Source organism: Erpetoichthys calabaricus, chromosome 2, assembly GCF_900747795.2.
Source record: "Erpetoichthys calabaricus chromosome 2, fErpCal1.3, whole genome shotgun sequence".
Lineage (NCBI taxonomy): Eukaryota > Metazoa > Chordata > Cladistia > Polypteriformes > Polypteridae > Erpetoichthys > Erpetoichthys calabaricus.
In genome coordinates this window covers 263,851,979-263,864,503 of record NC_041395.2, presented here as the reverse complement: position 1 = coordinate 263,864,503, position 12,525 = coordinate 263,851,979, and the positions used below count along the sequence as shown (strand labels likewise).

The 12,525-nt window shown below is 38.0% G+C and overlaps 1 protein-coding gene across 3 annotated transcripts in view; it reads right to left on the bottom strand.

Annotated features, from left to right (window-relative positions):
* Positions 1-2,523: 2,523 nt before the first annotated feature.
* Positions 2,524-12,525, bottom strand: part of LOC114647008 (poly [ADP-ribose] polymerase tankyrase-2) — a 92,224-nt gene continuing 82,222 nt past the window's right edge. For all 3 annotated transcript variants that reach the window (XM_028795465.2, XM_028795467.2, XM_051923090.1), the window contains 3 exons: positions 7,302-7,488; positions 3,897-4,053; positions 2,524-3,802 (listed from right to left, as the gene is read on the bottom strand). In XM_028795465.2, the coding sequence (XP_028651298.1) occupies positions 3,743-3,802; positions 3,897-4,053; positions 7,302-7,488 (404 nt within the window). In that variant the 3' untranslated portion in view covers positions 2,524-3,742. The remainder of the gene's footprint in view (positions 3,803-3,896; positions 4,054-7,301; positions 7,489-12,525) is intronic.

Below are 12,525 nucleotides of genomic sequence, written 5' to 3'. Positions count from 1 at the left end.
CAGATTTTTAACCTTAAAGGAGTGTGAAGGAAGTTAAATTAGTACAGGGGTCTACAGTCCTAATCAGGTCAGTCAGTTAGCTTTTTGTTCTAAGTGAGAGCTACATTGAAGAATAATCACTTTCATTAAAATGATAATTAGATTATAACAGATTCTGAATTGTTTGTAATTATTCTATTATATTAAACAGGAGATACTGACATCAAGTTAGCCATCAAGGAGAACAGAGGTCAGTGTCGCAGCGACTCTTAACACCGGGGGAAAAAGTCTGTAAGTAAACTTTGACGCAGAATACAGTACAAGGAAAAGGAAGTGATCTATGTAGAACTGTTAACCCAAAATGAATTACCAAAAAAATAATAATAATAAATTGGAGGTATTAATCACAAAGTTTAATTTATAATTATTATTTATAAAGATTATTTGGGCTACTAGGGCCATGGCAGAGTCTATTTTTTTTACATTTTCACAGGTTGTGTTTTATTAACTGGCATATTTTATAGCTAAATGATGAAAAGTCCTGTTTTCACAATTCAGTTTAAAGGAATACTTCAAACCCAAAATGATTTTTTAAAAATAATTTACTTACCCCATGTTGTTTGTAGTGGTGGTCAAGAAAAAAATGTAATCTCATGTTTTCATGGATAAATTATATATTGAAGACTCAAACTCAATCAAACCCTGCAGTGGCCACTCCTGGGCAGCAAATGATGTGAAAAAAATCCACTGAAGAAGAAAAAAAAAATTCTCACGTAACTCGTGTTGCATATTCCACATGTCCTCTATCCATTTGTATAGTCAAAACATGCAAAATGTGTGCATTTATGGCTAAAAGATTATTAACACTCCCTGAAAACTCTGTGTTGAATGTCAATAGGGACAAGTTTGAATTGATTCTTGACCAATGAAAGAGGGAGACAGACAAATCTTCATCTTAAGGACATGAGGATTATGCGACATGTGTTACATGACAAACTTCCATGGAAGTTTTCACATTGTTTGCAGCTGTCCAGAACTGGTCACCACAGAATTGTGTTGAGTTTGAATCCGCAATATTTAATTTCTCCCAAGAAAACATGATTAATATTTTTTTTGATCACCACTAAAGCTTAACCTAACATCCTCAAATCAACTTGATCCAATTCAAGAGAGTGAGAGACTGGGACATACCTTGGAAGTACAGGGTTATGGCAACAAGTGACCTACTCACACAAACACACACCCTGACAATGTCTAGAAATGCCAGTCAGCCTGACACAAATTTTTGGGATGTTGTAGGAAAACCAGACATACCATAATTATAACCGAGGAATACAGGTGGCTGGGAGTCTCCTGGAGAAGTTGCTCTGCTGTGGAATTGTACTGCCTGTAGGTATCAGAATCGTACAATAGTTCACCAGTTGAGATCATGCTTATAAAATTATTGTTTTTGCAACAGCCGTAGTTGCTTTGTAAAACTTTCATTCTGGTTGTAACTATTAATAGTTTAAATAGTTTATACTCCGCTATTCCAACTTCTGTAAATGTTGCAAGCTTTGTGTTGTAGAATATATTTGTTTAAGTTTATCTGGCAACATGTTGGGAAAACTGCAGGCTGTTTTTTTTTTTTTTTTTAAACTTGCTACTTTAGTTATCCTGTTATATATTTTACTTTATACCAGAATTAATTTTTATTTTGCTTTTATTACAGCATTTGGGCTTCTGAATGGATAAAAAAAAAACTTTTAATTAAAAGAAAAATAACTGGCCCAGTTGAAGTAAATGTGTACGTGAAAACAGATCACATCAAAAAAGGCACTCTGTTTAGGGCTGGTCCCTGCCTTGTGCCTGATGCTATAGTACAGGCTATGGCTCCTTACAAACTAATCATCTAATAAGCTGATATTGAAAATAGATGGATTAACTGCCATTTAGAGTCTCATAAAGAGTACTGCTTTATCAGGGAACAGAGTTCAGTTTGCAGCATGTCTGTGTGGAGTGCCTGTATGGCTTTTAAGAATTTACTTTTTAACTAATATTCTAAAGACCTGCATGTTAGTTGACTATTGTTTCAACATCTGTTTATGGCTTCTTTATATCTGGTTCTACTACGCTGACTCCATTCACCTAGGGAATCATGATCCCTACATAATTGTACTGTGTATTTAAACAGATTACCACTACATACCATCTACCTCTCCTAACACCCATAACCCTGAACTAGACCGAGTGAGCTGGAGAACTTTGTTACATTTACAAAGATTCAAATAAGCTGTCAATGTTTTCAATGAGACCCATAAAACTTTTCTTATTGTGCCACCTGCTGGTTAAAAAATAAGATTTCTAACAAAGTGCATTAAAAAAAATTTTGCTCATTTTTAAATTAAAAACATTTAAATATTTTATAGGTAAATAAATCACAGCCGCTACAATTTGATTTAAGATGGTCTTAAACAAAGTAAACTGTATGTCTGTGACTTAAATTTCCGAGAAATTCTTTGCCACTATAAAACTGACAAATAAATTACACACCAGTAGCCAAGCTCAAGAATTGGTACAATTTATTTAACCACGGTATGTGAATGGAATGTTATACCTTGTCCTCACAAAGCCAGCATGAAAAGTCTAACATCACAAACACTGTTAAGACCAAACAATGTAAAAAATTTGACAACCAGTTTAAAAAAGTGCACGAGAAATGAAAATCATGCATATCAATCATAACTGATGTTAAAGTGGTGCATAAAAACAAAAATCACCATGCTAAACTATCACATAACTTTAGCTTCAAATGACTTTCTATACAAAACAGTGCTATTTATAAAAAAAAAAAACAAACAAAAAAAATTACATCCATCCCACCACCAATCAAATGAATATAACTATTTTTTCCAATTTGTAAAGAGAAAAGTTAATAAAACATGTTTATAAGATGTATTTGAAACATCAGTGGGGCGTCTACTTGGGCTTTTACCAGTTTCTTTAAGTTTATAGTGTTAGACATTTTCTTCAGAAAAATAAAAAATTTACAGAAGAATGGACACTAAAAAATTATACTCCAAAAATGTGCATATAAATCCTGTTCAGTCATAGACCGTTACAAAACATTGCCTATCAAGCACTGCTTTTGACAGTGGAACCAGCTGTCAAAATTCTGACTCCGAATTCCTCATACATAAAGACAACATAACAGCGACATGCCCAGGGGATGACCACAGTTCTGTGAAGCAGTTAAAGCATTGGTGAGTGATTGAGCTGCTGTGTTTTCAGAGTTTTGGTTCAACAAAGCATGTATTAATTACATTTTTTTTTCTACACAAAAACAAATTGTCTTCCAAAATAACAAGAAATCATATAAAAAGCAAGTAAATAAATTATCATGCTAGTACAAAGTATTATTTACAACTTTTTTTTTTTTTTTTTTTTTTTTTTTTTTACAAATAAAGAGATCCTGCATTATTACTGTTAGAAACTGATGCAATTTATTTAATTATAAACAATGAACAATTTCATGTGCAAAGGCTCTCTGTTAGTGTAAATATACATTCATGACATTTTATCTTACGATGAAGTAATGATGTCAGTTATTAAAGTGCTGAAACTGAAAACAGTTTTTTGGACAAAAAAAAAAAAAAGTATTTTCCACCAAAGTAAGTTTATCATGCAACACGTAAGGGAGCCTTGTCAGAATGGTAACTTTGAGTTGGATATTTACAGTCTGTTCCTCTGTCATGTTCACCATTTTAAATTCTTCTCTCTTTAATCACTCCACTGGAGGTTCTGGCTTCATTATCCGATATGTGATTATATATTCTGGGTAAGCCTGAAAAAGAAACGTCAAAGTTGAACATAATGCTGCACAAACAATATCCAATCAGATCCATAAAAACAAATTGGCACTATTTCACTATTTTTACCTGCTCTCCCCTGTAAATAACATACTCCGCCAAAGCCAATCCATTAACACTGGGCCTGCCAGTAACTGAATGATGGCCAGGAGGTGAATGGGCCATTTTCATGGCACTAAACTGCAAAAAGGACTTTCCCAGCGTCACACGACAAAACAGCAAATGTCTATAAAACAGAAAAAAAGGAGTTTCAATATATGTCCTTTTAGTGCAAAACTGTTACTGCAACTGAACTGTCAAAAATATAGGAGTCTGCTCGCAGAAACACACAAATGTTTTACTTTTGAATGATGTATATACCGCATTTTTTCAAATATCATAATTAAGCACACAGCAGGGATGACTTTAACATGAGTTTAAGGGATGAGCTGATGTTCTCAAGGAGTAGTAAATGTGACCAAAAGTAGCTAGCAGAAAAACATTTACAATTGCACAATGTGCAGATGTGTATAGGGGTGTGGGGCACACCATTTAGCATTAAGTGCTGCAATGGATGACATGAACTTTATCCCAAGCACACCACCTACCTATTGGTGATAGGAAAGGCAATGCATTTGCAAAATACGTGACAAGTACCTAATTATTCAAATTTGGATTCAGAATTTGAAAGCAAATCCATCAATTGTCAGTTCAAGCACATTTTTTAACAAGAGTAGTCTCTTGTTAAAACTTCTGTCTGTCTACTTCTGTCTGTCCACATACAACTGGTCTCCCAGTGGACCAGTTTATATGAAATTTGTATATTTATTCTTCAAAGAAATTTGTCAGGAAAATTCAAATATCCGGAAAACAGTGTGCCTTGCAAATTATTGAAATTTCAAATACTCCCACTTTAAAAAGCAGTAGCAAATTTACAAAATTATCCTAAGCACAAATATTCTGTGTGACCTTTCACAGATTAATCTTTTAAATTTACCTTCACCTTAACTTGTATATTTACCTCTTTTAAACATCCAATAGGGCGGCACGGTGGCACAGTGGGTAGCGCTCCTGCCTCGCAGTTGGGACACCTGGGGACCTGGGTTCGCTTCCCGGGTCCTCCCTGCGTGGAGTTTGCATGTTCTCCCCGTGTCTGCGTGGGTTTCCTCCGGGCGCTCCGGTTTCCTCCCACAGTCCAAAGACATGCTGGTTAGGTGGATTGGCGATTCTAAATTGGCCCTAGTGTGTGCTTGGTGTGTGGGTGTGTTTGTGTGTGTCCTGCGGTGGGTTGGCACCCTGCCCGGGATTGGTTCCTGCCTTGTGTCCTGTGTTGGCTGGGATTGGCTCCAGCAGACCCCCGTGACCCTGTGTTCGGATTCAGCGGGTTGGAAAATGGATGGATGAATGGATAAACATCCAATAGCCCACTTCTGACAGCAAGACATATCTTTCATGGAGTAATCAAAAACAAAACAAAAAAACCTAAAAATGCTCCAACTTTCAGAACAGTCAATTATGTTTGAATGCTACACCATGTACAAATTTTTCTAACTTGTTATTTAAGTAAAAATTGAATCTCTACTGCAAAATATGATCAGGAACAAGTATTTTAATCCATTTCAAAAAGTTTAACCTAAAGCAGGAGATTGGCTGCTAATTTAAATCAAAGACTATTACTTCTCTCTCCACTTACCCAGTTTATATTGATGAACCGTTTTAGAAAAACAATCATATATTGGTATAAACAAACATCCAAACTATACATTTACCCAAAATGTCTAAAAATGAATAGACAAGAGCAAATATATAATGTTGTCAGACTGTTACATTAAATGTGAAAATCTAAACAAATGAACCTATGTACATTTTTCTTATTCAATGCGTATAGAAAAGAATCACCCCTTTGAAAGTATTCACATTTTGTTGTTTTACAGACTAAAACGAAAACACACACAAAAACCTTTTTGTCAGCTTTATTTACTTGATGCAACCTATAGCACCCAAGTAAAAGATTAAATACTAACAGTTTGGAAAAATATTAAATAAAAAAACAAAAATCACTGTGATTGAGAAAGGATAAAATCACCTTCACCATTGCACACCAAGGTAAACTGGTGTCTACCTGTGATCAACTTTAATCATTAGTTCAGCATAAAACCAGATATACCTGGAGCATTCCAGTGCTTGGTAGTGCAAGTGAAAGAAAACAGTTGAGAACAGGTGGCAAGGCACTTTCAAAAGATCACTGGGATAAAGTTGTGGACAGGAACAAGTCAGGAGATGGATATAAAAAGATTTCAAAAGCTTTATCAATCCCTAGGAGCACATTAAAGTTTATAATTAAGAAGTGGAAAGTGTTTGGTATTACTTGGACACTCCCTGGATCAGGCAGTCCCACTAGAATGGAAGATCAATGAGGAAACTGGTCAGAGAGGCTACCAAAAGCCAATGGCAGCATTGAAGGAGTAACAACACTTTACTGCAAAGAGTGGTCATTGTGTGCATGTGACAATAATATCACTAACACTCCACAAATGTAACTTGTATGGGAGGGTTGCATGAAAACATCCACTCCTCAAGAAAGGCCACATTAAGTCTTGTTTGAGTTTTGCCAACACACAAATTGAAGATTCTGAGGCAAAGTGGAAATACCATTCACCATCCAAAACACACCATACCTACGATAAAGCAAGGAGGTGGAAGCATCCTGTTTAGGGGGAGTTTCTGTGAAGCATGGACTGACCCACTTGACAGGGTAGAAGGAAAAAATGGATGGTGCAAAATACCATCAAATTCTTGAAGAAGACTTGCTGCCCTCTGCCAGAAAGCTGAAGATGCGAAGATTATTCACCTTTCAACATGACAATAGCCTGAAGCACACAGCAGAATTGACCACACAGCGGCTGAAGAAGAAAAAAAGTGAATGTTCTTGTGTGGCCTAGTGAAAGCCTAAACTTAAACCCTTTTGAAAATCTGTGGAATGATTTGAAGTTTGCAGTCCACCAGTGGTCACCATCCAATTAAACTGAGGTTGAACAGTTCTGTAAAGATGAATGGGTGATTATTGCTAAGTCTAGATGTGCAAGTGTGGTCCAGAAGTATCCCAACAGACTTAAGGCTGTAGTTAAAGCAAAATGTGGTTCCACAAAGTACTGACACATGGGTTGGGGTGTTTGTAATCCTTTATTAGTTTTTTATTTATTTTTTTCCCCCGAAGTGTTGCTTATATACCTTTGATTTAGATGTATAGGTTGCATTGAGTAAAGCTGAAAAACTACTTAAGTGTGTGTTTTCACTTTAGGGTAAAAAGCAACAAAATGTGAATATTTTATATATCCAGTGAATATTTAAATTTTTTGATGAAATTATGTAAAATGACCACGCATTATTGACAACAAATGCACCTTTTCTTTGACACTGAATAGCAAAAAAATGCTAAAGAGAAAACATAAAATGTAATACATAGTTGACAAATAAAAACCTAAAAATAATTACCTTTGGCAAACATAGCAAGACCTGTCTTTATGCAATGGGCACCCTGTTCCTCCACCGATACCATAAACATACTGGTTACTTTTGGATGAGTTTTCTGCAAAATAAATACCAGCACCAAACATTCCTCCAATATATGCATGTCTTTCATCAAATCCTTTATGAATAATTGCATTCACAAATGGAGATCCTGCAGAAAAATAATACAACAAATTAGTATTAAATCCAAGGTATAAATTATTTTTTCTTTATTCTGCTTAGCACTAAAGAGAACAATAACAACATTTTACAGTATAGTCATACCCAGGCCTAAACTTCTCATCTTTTTTGTCTGATAGGATTACTCTCATTTTACAACTCTTGGTTCAATTCCATGATAATCTCTTAGCTGTTTTGTTTTCTAAAAGTTGTATTAAATGAAAACTGTCAGGAGAAGGAAGTAAAAAAGACAAGACAGTATGGTTGTTTACATTGTGTTTCTCAATAATATAATGCTAAACAGGTTTGTTAACCAAATGTATTTACTATTAAGATACAAACAGAAACATTTAAGAATGTATTGTAAATAAAACCAAAAAGACTTCACTTAAAAACAATGATTTCAAATTTGAAGAAGAAAGGGAAAAAAACAGTAAATTGCAACAGAAAAGAAACCACTGGGATCAATTACTAGACATGATAAGATACAGAACATTTCCATATTCAGTGTCAAATTTACCTTTTAACACTATGCTCATACTGTCTTATTCTCCGGGAATATTACTCTGACCTAATGTTCTACTAATAGAACAGTCTTCAGTTAAGTAATTATGCCTGCCTGTAAAAGCAGACAGTATTGCTGTATACTCCCTATAAACACATTATAATTTTGAAGAAAAAAAAAAAAAAATTCCATGCAACTTAGAAACAAACAATGCTGATCATGATCAGAAAAACACACACACAATTATTATATATATATATATATATATATATATATATATATATATATATATATATATATATATATATATATATATATATACACACACACACAAACACACACACACATACATATACACATGGAGATTCACTTGAAAGAGGCTTTGGATATTCTCTTGTAACTCCAGACAGGATGAAGCAATCTGAACCAAAAAAATACACTATATACCTTGACATGTGTGTAACCGATTGCATTCATGCAGTGCCGCAAGTGGTTTCCGTTTTCTGCCCGATACATTTTGACACAGTGCTCAATGTTCCTGAATGTATTGGCAAGCGTCACAGGGGGAATAGCAGCAATTTCACGTTGGACGTTTTCCTTCACATTTTCCACAGTGCGAGACTTGTTCCAATAGACTTTTCCTTTGAGCATACTCCAAAAGAATAAGTCTAGTGGTGTCAGATCTGGCGACCCTGGTGGCAAAAGCCCCTCTGAAATTACCCTGTTGCCGAAGAACTCCTCAATTCCTGCAATGCTCCTTGCCGAATGTGACACACATTCCTCCATCTTTCTGGAAGTAACACTCATCATCGAGTTGATTCGTTTAATCGAATTGGTGATGCGCTGCTCAATACTGTACACCACCATCCTGATGAGAAGTCAAGTGACTGAGTGAAGGGGTACGGGCAGTATGCAGCCAGAATTTGAAAATGGAGATTAAATGTCACAACGGCTATCTGGCGCCTACCTCCTCACTCCAACACAGGCGCCTCCCGGCTTGTTTGAAACTCCATATACTGAGGAGCACATTGCACGTTGTTTTGTTCAGATTGATTTGTTCTGGTGAGAGTTACTATAGAATATTCGGGGGCACTTTCAAGTGAATCATCCTGTGTGTGTATTATATATATATATATATATATATATATATATATATACACACACACACACATCCACACATATATACAGTCAATGAAACCTCTGGGATATTGATCTGGTCAGTTAATTAGCAGAGGGGGTTGTTAATCAGTTTCAGCTGCTTTGGTGTTAATGAAAATTAACAACAGGTGCACTAGAGGGGCAACAATGAGACGGTCCCCAAAACAGGAATGGTTTAACAGGTGGAGGCCAATGTCATTTTTCCCTTCTCATCTTTTTTTCAATAGTTTTGTATTTGGCTACAGTCAGTGTCACTACTAGTAGCTTGAGGTTATACTTGGACCCTACAGTGATTGTACAGGTAGTCCAACTTCTCCAGGATGCCACATCCATACGTGCCATTGCCAGAAGGTTTGCTGTGTCTCACAGCACAGTCTCAAGGGCATGGAGGAAATTCCAGGAGGCAGGCAGTTACTCTAGTAGAGCTGGACAGGGCCGTCACAGGCATTCCTTCTCTGCTCGGAGGAACGTTAGACTCATTGACTCAGCATCTAATCCTTGCGTGTGCGTGAGTTACGAAATGTAAACAAAGGCAAGATGGCATCGACATCTCACGAGGGAGTGAAGCGAGTGCAGAAAAGAAAATAATCAGCAGACGATGTTTTGCGCATTATTGCCAAGTCGGACTCTGATTTTTCAGAATCTGATTTTGTTGACAGTGATCAGGAGATCGAGCAAGAGAGTGAGGAACTGGCATCAGCTGATCGCACACCAGCCGATGCCGCCCCAGCTGAACGGCTGCCAGCTTAGACCATTCGCGCAGCCAACGCACCTACGGCAAGGTTCGTGTGGGAGGAATACCCAGACATTGAACTGTGGGAGCCAAACTGGCTACCGAACTTCACAAGACATGACAGAATACCAGCCACTGGCGGCTGCTCTCTCCTGATGCTGCTTTTCAGCTACTATAAGATGAGACAAACAGGTATGCAGAGCAATTTTTTGAATTGTGGGCTGCGCTTGCACCGCATTCTCGTTTTTCAAAGTGGAAACCCACAACAAAAGACAAGATGAAGGGCTTTGTGGCATTACAAATAGAGATGGGACTAGACTGGTGATATAACTTCAGGGAGCATTGGTCCAAACGTGCTTTGTCCCCTGGTGGCTTTGGACAGGTTATGCCGTGTGATAGGTACGTGCTGCTGCAAAGTTTTATTCACTTCTGTGATAACCAGAAGCAAATCCCAAAGGGGGAGAGCCAGGCTATAACCCCATGAATAAAGTTCAGCCCCTGCTTGACATTGTGGAACCACATTATAAACAATTTTATCAGCCTGGCCGTGATATGTCTGTGCATGAATCTATGATAAAAGGGACACCTTTTTTTCTGACAATATATGCCAGACAAGCCCACAAAGTATGGCATAAAGTATTTTGTACTGGCAGAAGCAAACACTGGTTTCTGCCTGAAAGTAATTACATATACAGGAAAGTACTGTATTTCTTTCAAAGAGAGAACTGTCCCTTGACAAGTCGGGTTGTGCTGGAGCTGCTTTAGGGCTATGAACATTTGGGTCATGTTGTGTACATGGACAATTTTTATACATGCCCAGAATTGTTCATGGAGCTACAGAGCAGGGGAATTGGAGCTCGTCACATCTGTCATAAAGTTCTCTACACTGAACGTACACCTGGGGACCCCTTACTGTGACATAAGCGCAGAGATTAAGTTTTTTTTCTTTTTCACTGTGTACGTATTTTTTATTTCTTCACCGTGACCCTAATACGCTTCCATAGGGTTACACCACAAATAGCATTATAAAGGTAAGTTGCAGTTTTATTATTTATGTATATAGCTTAGCTTGAAGCAAGGTCCATATTAATGCAGTTTGCCTTAATGATGGTTCAGTTGGTAAAGATGTCATCACCAAGATGCACTTGTTTTATTTTATTTTAATTTGGTGAATACTGCGTAATGCACCTGGGCTTGAAGTCTTGGAAGTAATAGTATTATTACTGGAAGTTGCACTATTATTCATTTTATTGTTATTATTTATTAGTTTAAATTTTATGCAGTTTAATGATGGTAAAGTTGTTTAAAAAGTCACTTTAACGTGTCAGTGGACAGAGATTGTTAAACATTAAAGTGTAGTTGGTTTACAAAAAATATTTACTATTTATTCCTTTTCTAAGACATGTTCAGTGCAATACAACATTTGACAAGGACCTCTGGATATTTTACTAAGTCTAAATGCCTCTTTGGATGGTTGAAAATATGTTGTCAAAAGTTTAGTTTAAGTTGTTTGCAAACTTTGTTCAATAAAAAGGCTCTATATTTTGACTGAATCTGTCATGCAATGTGATTCCTTCTCTTCATTAGTGCCACCCCCTTGAAAACTGTCACTTTATGGGGCCATGCAAAACTGTATTAATACTTTTCCATCCATCCATCCATCCTCCATCCTCTTCCACTTATCCGAGATCGGGTCGCGGGGGCAGCAGCTTGAGCAGAGATGCCCAGTCTTCCCTCTCCCAGGCCACTTCTACTAGCTCTTCCAGGGGAATTCCGAGGCGTTCCTAGGCCAGCCGGGAGACATAGTCCCTCCAGCGTGTCCTGGGTCTTCCCCGGGGCCTCCTCCCAGTTAGACGTGCTCGGAACACCTCACCAGAGAGGCGTCCAGGAGGTATCCTGATCAGATGCTAAAGCCACCTCATCTGACTCCTCTCGATGCGGAGGAGCAGCGGCTATACTCTGAGCCCCTCCCGGATGACTGAGCTTCTCACCCTATCTTTAAGGGAGAGCCCAGACACCCTGCGGAGGAAACTCATTTCAGCCGCTTGTATTCGCGATCTCGTTCTTTCGGTCACTACCCATAGCTCATGACCATAGGTGAGGGTATGAACGTAGATCAACTGGTAAATTGAGAGCTTTGCCTTACGGCTGAGCTCCTTTTTCACCACGACAGACCGATTCAGAGCCCTCATCACTGCGGATGCTGCATCGATCCGCCCGTCGATCTCACGCTCCATTCTTCCCTCACTCGTGAACAAGACCCCGAGATACTTGAACTCCTCCACTTGGGGCAGGATCTCGCTCCCAACCCTGAGAGGGCACTCCACCCTTTTCAGGCTGAGGACCATGGTCTCGGATTTGGAGGTGCTGATTCCCATCCCAGCCGCTTCACACTCAGCTGCGAACCGATCCAGAGAGAGCTGAAGATCACAGCCTGATGAAGCAAACAGGACATCATCATCTGCAAAAAGCAGTGACCCAATCCTGAGCCCACCAAACTGGACCCCCTCAACGCCCTGGCTGTGCCTAGAAATTCTGTCCATAAAAGTTATGAACAGAATCGGTGACAAAGGGCAGCCTTGGCGGAGTCCAACTCTCACTGGAAACAGGTTCGACTTACTGCCGGCAATGCG